General features: G+C 47.4%; 1 protein-coding gene across 1 annotated transcript in view; it reads left to right on the forward strand.

Moving 5' to 3' along the window:
- Positions 1-12,951, forward strand: part of COLQ (collagen like tail subunit of asymmetric acetylcholinesterase) — a 56,489-nt gene continuing 43,538 nt past the window's right edge. The window contains exon 1 of the mRNA XM_059387973.1: positions 1-173. Coding sequence (XP_059243956.1) covers positions 68-173 — 106 coding nt within the window. The 5' untranslated portion in view covers positions 1-67. The remainder of the gene's footprint in view (positions 174-12,951) is intronic.

The following is a 12,951-nucleotide window of genomic DNA, read 5'->3' on the forward strand; positions in this document are numbered from 1 at the left end:
CAGAGATAAGCGAGGCTTCGCGGCAGCCTTGCCTGGAGAACTTGACACTTGCCAGACCCCAGCCAGCATGGTTGTCCTGAATCCAGTGACTTTGGGAATTTATCTTCAGCTTTCCTTCCGCTGTATCATGTCTCAGCCCGCTTTCATCAACAGCGTCCTCCCCATTTCAGCAGGTAAATGATGACCACGACTTTCCTCTCTTCCGTCTGTCAGGGGCAGGGGGAGGAAGGAAGGGCGTTTGGCAATGTGTCCTGATATCTTCCCCATTCTGCTCTCGGAGGAGGGAGGCTGGAGGGACACAGCCGCCCCTGCAACTTCCTGTCACCCCAGCGGTCTCCACAGCTCCCTCTATCCTTGTTCCCAACAGCCCCCACCCAGCTGCTCAAAGCCAGAGACCCTTTTAAAAATGACTTCTGCCTCTCCCATTTCTCCCCATTTGCTGCGTGATTTCATTTTGACTGGGAATTGGAGTGAGCTTAAAAGAGGCACAGAGGAGTACAAGTGAAAGAAAGGAGTCTCAGACGTTTCTATGAATACATCCCTGACCCCTTCCAAAGGGGGCTTGACAGAAGGGGCGCGTTGTGGAGCAAAAACCCCTCTTCCGAGCTCGGGCAGTGTGTACCTCCAGGACCAGCCCACCAGAGGAAGCGGGAGTCCAGTGATTTTTCTGTGGGCCAGGGGTCCTTGGGAGGGATCTAGCAAGAATCACTGACTCTCCAGCCCTTCCTGCTTTCCTGTTGTGCTTTCTTCCCACCCAGAGCCTTCTATCCAAATAAGGCAGCTGGAGGTCCTGGGAGATGGGAGCTTTCTAGGGAGAGGTGGAGGAGGGTTCCAGAGTGACAGCTTGGCCTGGAGTAGTCTGTATCTGTCTGGTATAGCAGGGTGGGGTGATTTGGGGCAGGGGGCTTTTTATGCCAGCCTGCCAAACTTCTCAGAGGGTGTCGGGCACCAGGTTGCCCTTGTCCCGTCTGACCCAGAGCAGGGGAAGTATTGTGTTCCTGGCAGGGCCTATTTAAACCTTTCTGAGGAAACTCAAATATTTCTGGAGAGCTTGAGGGAGGCAAGCTTGCTGCCTGTCCCTGCATAGCCCCCTCCATTCACCTCCGCCACCCCTGGCTTCCCCCGGCCCCCAGCAAAAGCAGTTTCAGTCATGCCCTCTAACTTGAGTCTCATACATACTTTCATGGAGGCAGAAATTTCACTCTCATGGCCTTTGCTGAAAACGCAGGTTTTCAGAGAGGTTATCTCTGAATCCAGTCCCCAGTTTCTCTCTGTTCCTCAGTACAGTTCAGTAACAGGTTATGCTCCCAGGGCCACCAGCATCTGTGGGCCCTGAGTGAGTGACTCAGAGAAGAGCACGGGGCTGATTATGAGGGTGTGAGGAGCTAAAGGAGAGGGCTGCGGCGGGGTGGTGGTGGCGGGATCTGGGGAGTGAGGAGTAGGCAGAAAAGGTGAATGGTTGTGTCACCATGGGTGTGTGACAGTATGCCCTCACAAATTTCACTTGAGAGAACCACACTTCCTCTGGAAGCTTGTGGGTCATTTTTCTTCTACTTGATGGGGAAGCTGGTAGTTAATTTGGTCTAATTCAGTGGACTTTTAACCTCATTTGGGCTACAGAGTCCTTTGAGAATGTGCTAAAGGCTCAGTACTCCATGTTCTGGTTCTAGCTCTGCCTCTGGTGGGCCCTGGCTTCTGGGAGACAGTGTTGGACTGTAGCGCTGTGCGGGCAGGGACTGTCCTGTACATCATCCCCGTTTTCCCTGGGTCTGAATGGTGCCTGGCACACGGTAGGTGCTCTGGAAATGTTTGATGAATGAATGAGTGAATGAAGGAATAGTAACTTTTCTCATCTGTAGACTGAGGCTTGCCTTCATTTTGTATCACGTAATTTAGATAGAGCCAAATGGCTACTAAGTTCTGAAAGCTAGAGAGAAAAGAACCTCTAATTTTTTTCTGAACTCCTTGCCCTAGAGAGACCCCCGGTGCAGCTTAGACATTTCTTAAGTAGGACTTTATAGATTGTAGCAGTCAGGATAACAGCAGGAAAAAGAGGTACTTCAGATGAAAAGACTTAAATGAAGGGACCCCTTGCAGAGTGTGAGTGGGGTTAAGGGCACTGACAAGGAAAGTCGAGAAATTAGCAACCTTAGTGAGTCTTTACCACCCTTGTGCTTGAAAAGGTAAGAGGGAGAAATGGGGAAACTGATACCAAGAAGATGTGGAACCTTAGAGGAGGGGCCACCTGAGGTAGAGCTATGACCACAGAGGGACACAAAGAAGGGAGAAAGGAGAGAAGAAATACCCCAAACTCTCTCCGTCAGTCCATCTACCTCTCGGCATTGCCTTTCATTGGCCAAACCCAGCCCAGAGCTGGAGGGCAGGGGAGCCTCTGGATGCAGTCTGTGGGGTCAGCTTCTGGGGTGCAGAGTGAGGGGGAGCGGTGGGAATGTGGAATTGCTGGCCCGCACAGCCACCGGCACCTCCTGAGGAACTTCTAAATCCAGACCTTCTGCTTGAGGATGTGGTCTTTAGACATTTGGTAAAACAATGGGGATAGACTTAGGGGGAATCACTAAGGTAGCAGCTCAACGGAGCAAAAAAATGCCTGCTTTCACCTGTAGAGTTTCTTGGCTTTGTTCCCACACTTGGGTGCCACGGCTTCTTTATAGCATGGTTCAGAAATAAACTTAGGACCCCAAATGGCAGCTGTTCTGTGACACAGGACAACTTGAATCCTTCAAAAATATTTTCCAATAATGTGACGTGAAATGTTCTGTATTCAGAAGCTTGTAAATCCTTACTCTGCTGAAGAAGGCAAGCCCAGTGCTCAAAGAAACCAGGGCGGCCCGCCGTACCCTTGTGCGTGTCTACTGTGTGCCAGGAACTGTTCTAAGGGCTACAGAGGACACAGAGACAAGTCGGATCCTGCCTCTGCTCTGGGGAATCAGTGGGCATCCGCTGCTAAAACACAGGCAGCCTGTGCTAACAGGCTCAGGAAGGCCATGATGGCGGAAGAGCTCTTACACGCTTGAAGGGCAGTACTTTCCTTCATAGCTGAGCCCGTCCTTCACTCTCTTCAGGAAGGACTGGATTCTCACAACTCCAGACACAGCACCAGCTGTCTAGATCAGAGGTTCATTACCTGGCAACCTCCACTGCCGGGTCCCACAGGAGAACCACAGAAGGGAGCAAAAAGCCTCAAAGAGGCCAAAAGTGATCATAGAATTCCTAGGACTAAAGCACATGCATTTGATACACAGGAAACTAGCTCAGGCCCCTACTCCAAATCTACTAACTGTTGCTTTAGACAGCATTCTAGCAGACTTGCACAGCAGGTTTCTAGAAGGTTGGCAAATTGGGTTTGGGGCATTAGACTAGGGAGGGTGAGTTCCTGCTTATAATGGACACCAGGACAACAACAAAAAAAGACAGCTGACAAAGCTGATTATAAGAGAAATGACCAATGAGCAGGGACTAGTTCTGAGATCAGAAAGAATAGTAGACTGGAATTATTTTGGAATTATTTCTAGAGCCCATGTTCTGTAGGTAACAGCACTGATTTACAGCACAGTAATTGTTTTTCACTCTGTGAGTATGAATGACCCAGTGAAGACTGAGTTGTGTGCACTTAATTTTGCTTAAGAAGGCAGATAAGGGTCAGATATATTTTAGAATGATTCCAATTGAATATGGGCCTAATGTTTAAAATGTCTGGAGCTGTAGTTTGGTACACTGTTTTAACTATTGCTGAGTAATGAACCATCCTAACACTCAGTGGCTTAATCAACAATCATTTATCATTGAAGTTCATGTGTTTGTGGGCCAACTAAGGTCAGCTGATCTAGCCTGGGTTTGGCAGGCCCTGGCTGGGCTCACTATGGGTCTGTGGATTGACTCAGCTCCAAGATCCATTCACAGTTGTAGCTCAGTAGTTGTACAATTTCTAGAATGTGGTGGCACAGACCCAAGGACAATATTTATAGAAGGGCAGACCTTCCACACACTTCGATTTATGTAATTCTCACAGCACTTCTGGGATGGGTGTGGCATGACTTCCACTTTTCAGCTGAGGACGTGAAGGCTCAGAGAGGTTAAGTGACTTACTCAAGATCACAGAGCTAACATAAGATGGGGAGAGCTGGAGACTGGAAGCCCACCCTTGGACTTTAAGCCCAGGGCTTTTACTAAGGTAAACCAATATCCATGGACAAATAGTGATACTAGCTTTTCATGTCCTACAGACGATCTTCCTATCCTTCAGAAACTCTCCTCTAGATTCTTTATTCTCCATTCCCTACAACCTTCTCCTCAGCATTTCAACACCCAAAGCTCTTAGCAAATGGTTGAAGATTACCCTATACTAAAGTGTGTAGGACCAGCCAGGGTACAACTTTATCCCTCTTTTGAAGGTATTTGCATTTTAATGGGGGACTTAAACTAAAGGATGTTCTAATAAAAGCTTCAACCAAGGTATTTTCAGGGAGACCTCCTGGAACCAGGGGAATACCACTACACGGACATTCTCTGCGGACACTCTGAGCCAACCTACTCTAGGCCCACCACAGAGACACGTGGCTTTCCTTTTCTAATACAGGGTTTCCCAGCTAGGCAGGAGCTCCCAGGATGATGTTTGAGTCTACAGACCCAAACAGACCAGATGCTGAGAAGACCCAAATGTAGTCTGATAGAGTGAGATCATGTGGAGAGATGTGAATACTGTCTGGACACCAGAATCTTCTGTTGGCTGCTGGGATATGACCCAGAGCAGGGGTTTTGTAGCTGAAAAGACCTGATGTCCAGTTCTGCACTCCCCTGCCTGGAAGCCAGCCAGGTCACCACTTGGGAACCATTCATGTTCTGGACAGTAGATTATGGCCATTTATTTGTGTCTGATGCTGATCAGCCACTGTTTAATGTTCCATAATGCACTTCCAGCCATCTCCTCTGATTTAGCTTTTCCTATTTCCTCTGCATAATTCAATCAGAGAGGGCTCTTAAATTAGAGGACTCTCCGTGGATGCCAGTGTCCTGCTTTCGCCTCCTCCCAAGCGTCTGAATAAAGCCATGGGTTCAGCTGCAGCTCACATAGAGAGCTGCATGTGAGATGGGAGGCCATCCTTTCTGGTATTCTGGGCCGGGCCTCTACATCACCACCTGCCACACTCATGCCTGCTTTCCCCAGATTCACAATACACAAAAACAACGTAGCTCCGGAATGACTAGAAAGCCCCTCCAGCTTCAGTGAGTCACCAGATAAGCTGGCGTCCCATCTTCTTGAAATGTAGTGCACATTTTAAGTACCAACTCGTGTTACTCTTTCATTGGTTTAAATTAGCCCCCAACCTCCCGTTTTGCAAACCAATTTCACAGCTGCATTTGTATTGGCTCTTCACAGTAGTCCTTACTGGGCGGGGCCCTGGGTTTGAATGCTGATAGAGCTGGTCATGAGCTAGTGATTGCCGGGAGGTCACTTCACTGCAGTGAGCTTCAATTTCCTCATCTGTCAGTGGGTGTCAAAGTCTGTCTCACAGAATGGCTAGAAGTATTCATTCAACAAACACTAAGTGCTCACTGTGTAACAGGACCTGGGATGCAGCAGTGAGCAAACAAGCCTATTGTCCCCCATGGAGCTCTGTGATCACCCTGAAAAGAACTTGGCCAGGCTGGCCCGCTGGGTCCCAGAGGGGGATGTAAGACACCCATGGCACAGTTGGAGCTCAGAGACAGCCCAAGGGCCAAAGCCAAGTTCCGTGTTCAGCCATGTTCACACTTCATGTCTTAGATGTTGTCGTGCTTTGAAAAAGAGGAATTTTTTCATTGCCTTGTTTGCTAACATTTAAAATGGAGTGATTTAACATAAAAAAAAAAAAGTTTCAGATGTCTCTTAATAAAAAACAACAACAACAACAACAACCCCTTGAGAAATCCAATGACCTGGCAGTCCTGAACCACCAACCATATTCTGATATGACAGGGATTGTTTGGAATGCAGCGCTGGCTGGCTGCTCAGCCCCAGATCCTCAGATCCCCGCTGCACCCCCTTGTCTTACGCCTGGTCGGCTTTCCTTATTACATTTACCTGTCTAACCCCCTCAGGGCATGTGACTTTTTGGCCTTTGGGACCAGAACCCCTTCTGGCTTGGACTCCGCCTCCTCCTTCTTTAGAAGTCTCAGGTTATTTTTCCAGAATTCCCAAGCTCTGCGGAGTTCAATTTGAAAGTCGATGTTCCAGATCAGGGGTTCTCAAACTATAGCGCTGGTCCTCAGCCCTGGCTAGACCTAAGAATCACTTGGGATGTTTGATAGAAACCCAGTGACCAGGCTGAACAAGCCAATTAAATCACTCTCTGGGACACGTGCTCAGGCATTGATACTGTTTAAAGCTCTCCAGGTGGTCCAATGGCTAGCCATCGTTAACCACTGAACTGTAGCCAGTAGGCATCACCTGGAGGGCTCAGTAAAACCCAGGCCGCTGGACCCACCTCTGGAATTTCGGAGTCAGTAGCTCTGGGTCAGGCCCAAGAGTTTGCATTTCTAATAAGATCCCAGGCACTGCTGATGCTATAGGCCTAGGGACAACACTTTGAGAATCACTGCCCAAGTTTGTCTTGGATCTACTATATTAGTTTTCTGTGGCCAATGGAATGAATCACCCCAAAGATAGTGCCTTAAACATTTATTCTCTTACATTTATTCTGGAGGTCAGAATTTGAAATAATTTCACCTGGCAGAACTCAAGGTGCTGGCAAGGCTGTGCTTCCTCCGTAGGCTCTCTGGTAAAATGTCTTATCTTTTCTAGTTTTAAGCTACGGTCGTTGTAATCTTTGGTTCCTGGCCCCTTTCTCCATCTTCCCAAACCAGTAAAATGGTATCTTAACTTCAGTGGTCATATTGCCTTCTTCTATGTCAAATCTTCTTCTGCCTCTCTCTCTCTGTTTTTTAAAGATTTTATTTATTCATTTAGAGAGTAAGAGACAGAGAGAGAGTGTGTGTGTGTGTGAGCAGAGGGAAGGCCAGAGGGAGGGGAGAAAGACAGAATCTTAAGCAGGCTCCATGCCAAGCGCAGAGCCGGATGCAGGGCTTGATCTCACAACCCTGAGATCACGACCCTGAGATCATGACCTGAGCCATAAATTAAGAGTAGGATGCTTACCCAACTGAGCCACCCAGACACCCCCTTGTGCCTCTCTCTTAAAGGACCACTTGTGATCACATTTAAGACCCACCGAGTTGATCACCCCATCGTAAACTTCTTAATTTAATCACATCTGCAGAGTTCCTTTTGCCATAGAAAGTAACATGTATAAGTTCTAGGGATCAGTCTGGACCTCTCTGGGGGCTTATTCAGTCTCCCATAGTTACCTATCGCCAGATAAAGTGTCCTATGAGTATTCATTAAGTGACATCAGAATCAAAGACGCAGGCATCTACAATGTCTTTATTTGGATCCCTCCCGAAAGCAGACCCTGAGACAAGGATTTGGGTATCTAGGCAGTGATCCCAGTAGGGCATGGGGAGGTGAGACAGGGAAGGGAAGGTAGTCAGCATGAAGGGAGATCAGGAGCAGATTGGTGCTCTGGGTCTCTGGGGTTCAGTTCTCCTGAGACAGGGAGACAGAGAACTGGGATATTTACCCACCAACTCCTAGGGACATGCTTGCCCCAAGCAACTTGCATGGCTGGTAAAGCCTTCTGGCATAGTCACAGGTATATGTGATACAAGCCAGAAGCCCATAAGGCCTGATGGATGCTAGGGGATCTGGCAGGGAAGCAACTGTGTCCACCATTGCTCCCTGAAGAGAGCTGTACTAATACGGCTCTCTTGCACTGAGCACCTTCCCTTTGGTAGGCTCTTTACATATATGACTTCTAATCTTCACAGCAATTTCACAAACCAGTAGTACCCCCATTTTACTAAAGCAGCAGCTAACAGTCAGGGAGGTGTGGTCACTTGGCTGAGGTCACACCGTGTCAAGGTCAAAATTCCAAATCAGAACTTACTGATCCCCAAACCACTGTAGAGTTAGAATATTCTGGTGGTTAGCAGTAGGGCCTGTGGTGTCATGCTGCCAGGGTTCAAACCTTGTGTTTTCTTTAGCTTTGTGGTGTTGAGCAAGCAAATGGCCCTTTGTGTGCCTCAGTTTCCTCATAGATAAAATGGGGTGAAAGCAGGGTTTAACTCAGAGAGGAGCTGTGGAGATGAAGTGGGTTAATGACAAATGTAAGGTGCTTAAAATAGTGCCTCATATGTAAGGTGTCATTATTTCCAGAACCTCACAGTATCTGTGCACATGCCTACAGGTCATGATTTCCCCTAAGATACATTTGCGTTAAAGGCAAAAGTTTAAACACAACTCACACAATAACTTATTGCTTAAACTCTCCAGTGAGTTAAGGCAAAAAGAGGGGCAAGGGTATTTTCTGTTTTGCATTTGTGAACCAGTCCCTAAAGCAGGAACACGCTGACCAGAGAAGAAGGCTCTTCTCGTGGTGACCGGCTTCCCCAGATGGCTTTGAAAATACACCTGGCCCTAGTCCATCTCCCAGCCCCGGCGCATTTAGCTCCATTCAAGCCCACACTTCTGTTTCCACAGCAACCAACATAAGCACAAGCACGAGGCGTGTGTTGGGAGCTGGCAACAGCTGAAGGAGAGGCCTCAGGGCTGCTGAGGGCTTTGCACTCTAAACCAGCTGGGGGCTGAAAAAGGAGAGGAAAGCAAAGCAGGACACATGAACGTGAGTTGGACAGTCTCCTTCCCTCCCAGGCCTCCCTGCTCCTTCCCCCAACCATCCCACTCTGCTGATCACCTGGCCTTTTTTGGTATCTTTCTGAGAAGTCTGGAGAAAACCCCAGGAGCTTTCCTGTTACAACTACTAGTTCACTCTGGGGACACATGCTCCAGGAGGGACCTTCCAGAGGTCTCAGGCCTAGCATGAGGTTTCTCAGGGACCCAGGAGGGTGGGGGATGCGGTGAGGATGGCCATCCGACCAATAGAGACCTGCCCATCCGCCTGGGGCTTTCTTACTTTACTGTGACTGGGGGTTTGTTCAAATGTTTCAACTTGTCCCCAGTAGGAAGTTTCTGTGGGGTGGATCACTGTTGACAGTTAAAACTGGGCTGCCTTTTTGTACCCAAACAGAACTGGTTTAGTTTCTGAGGTCACCCATCCTGGGGTGGACCTCACGGACTAGCTCCCAAAAGGCTTCCCAATTCCCTGTAGTCATTCAGAAACCAAATTCTGACCCATTGAGATTAGTGTTCGGGATTTGGGGGGCTCCGAGCAAGAATAATGGCCCTTTCCCCCTCCGGGTACATCAGCAAGGTCATGGTAAGGAAAGTGAACAGAGGAAAAGAGGAGTATCCTCTGTGTCCAGGGAGCACGAGGACCCAGAGAGAGCGGTGTCCTTTTGGGCGGCCCTCTCTTTCACGCTCCATGTCTGCCCACAGAAAGTGAGGAGCGGAAGGCTGAGGTGACTGTCTGGACAGTTTGGGTCCTGGGATATTCCCCAGAGTATGTGAGGATAAGTGGGGTTTTTAAATTTTCTTCAGAAAAACTACCAGATTCAGCTGCTCTGGCCTACACTTTCTCGGCTGGGAAGCCCTGAAGGAGCGCACCATTCGGTGACTGCTTCTAAGATTCTCTTGTTTGGGTCTAACCAGAAGGTGGTACAGGCACATTTAGTCGGTGGCTTCGGTAACTTGCCTGTTTACTGGTGTTCTTAGAGAGAACTTGCAGCGCAGGGCTGAGGCCCGGAGGTAGAATTCAAAAAGCAGGTTATTTCTCTGGACCTGCCACTAATTCCTAGGACACATGTGTAGGGTTGGACAAGCTGTCTGCTGTCTGTGAGACTCCACTTCCTCCTCTATAAAAAGAAGAGGTAGACCAGATTTCAATGCTGGAGACGTTCTCTGACTTTGTGCTAATTTATGGAATTACCTACACAGTGAAGGGATTTTGGCACGGTTACTCTGGGGAGCCGTGGCCCCTGACAATCCATGGTGTGGACATTAAGGGTATGTGGTTCGCTCTCAGACAGCTGTGGCCTTGAGTGACATCTTCGTGACCCATTAGCTGAATGGTGTTGGTTTGATATCTCAACTCCTCTGTTTCCACCTCTGTAAAATGGGGATAATGAGAGTACCTGCCTTATTAGCTGGCAGTGAGGACTAAATGAGCTAATAAGTATAGAGCTTTGCACCTGGAACATGGCTAAGCTCAGTTACTGGTTGCCACCATTATTCCAAATGGTGGTAAGAGGGTTGGAATCCAGGCTGCTTGCCTCCTCCTGGGAGGCCTTATTTCTATTATAATCCCATCTGCTTTTATTGAGGCTAGAGAGAATTGCTTATGGAGCTGAAGAGTCTGTTTCAGAATTCTCAGTTCCCATCTAAAGCCAGAGGATGAGGAGGGGACATCTCAGTGCATAGCATGGCTTTGGAATTGGAAGTCTGGGCTCAGAAGCCCTGCTCCAGGAGACCTTGAATGTCAGACCCAGTTTTTCTCACCTGTAAACAGGGACGCACTGGAAGGTAAGTTGAGGGGCTGTTGGAGAATCAAAGGAGAAAGCATGGGAGGGCCGGGCTCTAAGCTGGTGAAGTATGTACTCAGGCACTGTCCATGCCTCAAGGGGTGACACTAGACCTTCTAGACATGGGGGACACAGGCTCACACTTGAGGACAGTATCTCAGCATACTGACTTATTAGGGGAGAGGCCTACTGATGGGCAGAGTCCGCAACAGGCGGAGAGATGGAGGTGAGCTTCCTGGGAACCCCTGCAGGTCACCGCAATCCTGAGAGTGTCCACCCTCTGGAAATTGTGCAATCCTGTGCGGAACCTAGCTGGTAAGACAAGCCACTTCCTGTATCCAATTCATCCCTGTCAGAAGGGGCCCTCCATCTTTGTGGCATCTGCCTTATGTGGAGTGACAGTCTTGCCCCTTTCAGAATGGACGGGGGATGCCAAGTGAGAAGAAAGTTAGTAAGGATGAATTTTTCAAATAGAAGGCCAGCAAATGGTGGCTGATTTGACAAGATGCTCTATTTTCTCCCTTCCTTCCTTCCTTCCTTCCTTCCTTCCTTTTTTAAAAAAGATTTTATTTACTTATTTGACACAGAGAGAGAGAGAGAGAGAAAGCATGCGCACGAGCTGGGGCAGAGGGAGAGGGAGAAGCAGACTCCCTGCTGAGCAGAGAGCCCAAAAAGGGACTCCATCCCAGGACACTGGGATTATGACCTAAGCCTAAGGTAGATGCTTAACTGACTGACTCACCCAGGTGTCCCAAGATGTTCAATTTTCTGACCAAATACCCACCCACCACCACTTTGCTTTTGTTCAGTTTTATTTTTCCAAATGGGGCAATAAAATCTACTTGAATTTATTCAGATTCTCTGTATTAATAATAGTAGTATGTTTAAATCTGCCTCCATCTCTAAATTAATTATGACAATTACTTGAGATATGCAATTTTTTATATACTTCCCATAAACAGAAGGGCCAATATTTACTGCACCTCCTACTATGTACCGGACTGTTATAGTGAAGAAGAAGATTCATAAGACTAACTCTAGGAGCCCAGAGTCTGTCTATGATGTTAAAATAACACAAATAAAATGAGTAAGGAGTGGTGTCTCAGACTACACAAACAGTTGGAATTTGTGTGAGAGCAGAGCAAGGAGATGACTGAGCTGGATTCAAATTGTGACTCTGTCACTTACCTGGACACTTCTGTGAGCCTCAGTTTACTTTTTTGTCAAAAGGAGAAAATATTAATAATACTTAAGGTAATTGTGGGTTAGTGCTTAGCATATAGTTGGTGTTCTGTACACGTTACTGAATATGTTGATCATTGATTTTTCAGGCTATGTAAAGGTTGTTTACAGAATGTTCTCCCTTTCTGCTTCAGGTAAAATGTCTCCCAAATGAAGGAATATTATGCAGCCATAGAAAGGAATGTAGATACATTTTATGTAGTTATAGAGAATAATCTCTTAGAAATACTGTGAAGAAACCAGGAAGGAGTAGCATATGTATAATTGTATAATTAAGTAACCCCTTGAGGAAGAAGGGGAATATATTATACCTACCTATCTGTCTGTCTATGCATAAAATATTCCTGAAAGAATACACAGGAAACTAAACAATAATAAACAATAGAAATCAGGGATGCCCGGGTGGCTCCGTTGGTTAAGTGTCTGCCTTCGGCTCTGGTCATGATCCCAGGGTCGAGTCCTACATCAGGGATCGAGTCCTACATCAGACTCCGTGTGCAGCAGGGAACCTGCTTCTCCCTCTGCCTGTGGCTTCCCCTGCCTGTACTATCTGTCTCTCTCTCTCTCTCTCTGACAAATAAATAAATAAATAAATAATCTTAAAAAAAATAATTGAAACTGGTACAGAAGCAGGAAAGTTTTCATGTATGTTCACTTTACTTTCATTTCGGAATTTTTGAATCACACGAATGTATTACCTATTCTAAACAATTAAACAAAATTCCACTTATGCACACAAAACAGAACCACTTATCTGGAGCACATAGGATGGGATTTTTCTGTCTTGAAATGTCTTTTAGACCTAAAGTGGCAATAGAAATTGAGATGTCAGAATGGTAGTCACACAGTTACAGTGCTGCGGAAAGCCTAAGGCTCATCTTCCCAGCTTGTTTGAGAATCCCTATTGCTCAGTTGAGTCCAAAGTGGTCGCCTGAGATTCCCCCACTTTCTGGAATCCAGGGGTTTGAGTGATTCAGCGAGACCAATAAGTAGAAATTCTTGTACTGAGGGGAGCCGGGGGCTCTGAGCGACCCTCTTCCCTCCTCCTCACTTGCTGGGGAAGCTCAGACAACAAATACCGAAGGCGGTGGGGGCAGGGATTGGGGGTGTTGTCTAGGAAAGGGCTAAGTAAGTCAGGTGTCTTTGAATCACAAGTGTCAACAGAGCTAGGATGTC

The sequence above is a fragment of the Mustela nigripes genome, chromosome 2, assembly GCF_022355385.1.
Source record: "Mustela nigripes isolate SB6536 chromosome 2, MUSNIG.SB6536, whole genome shotgun sequence".
Classification (NCBI taxonomy): domain Eukaryota; kingdom Metazoa; phylum Chordata; class Mammalia; order Carnivora; family Mustelidae; genus Mustela; species Mustela nigripes.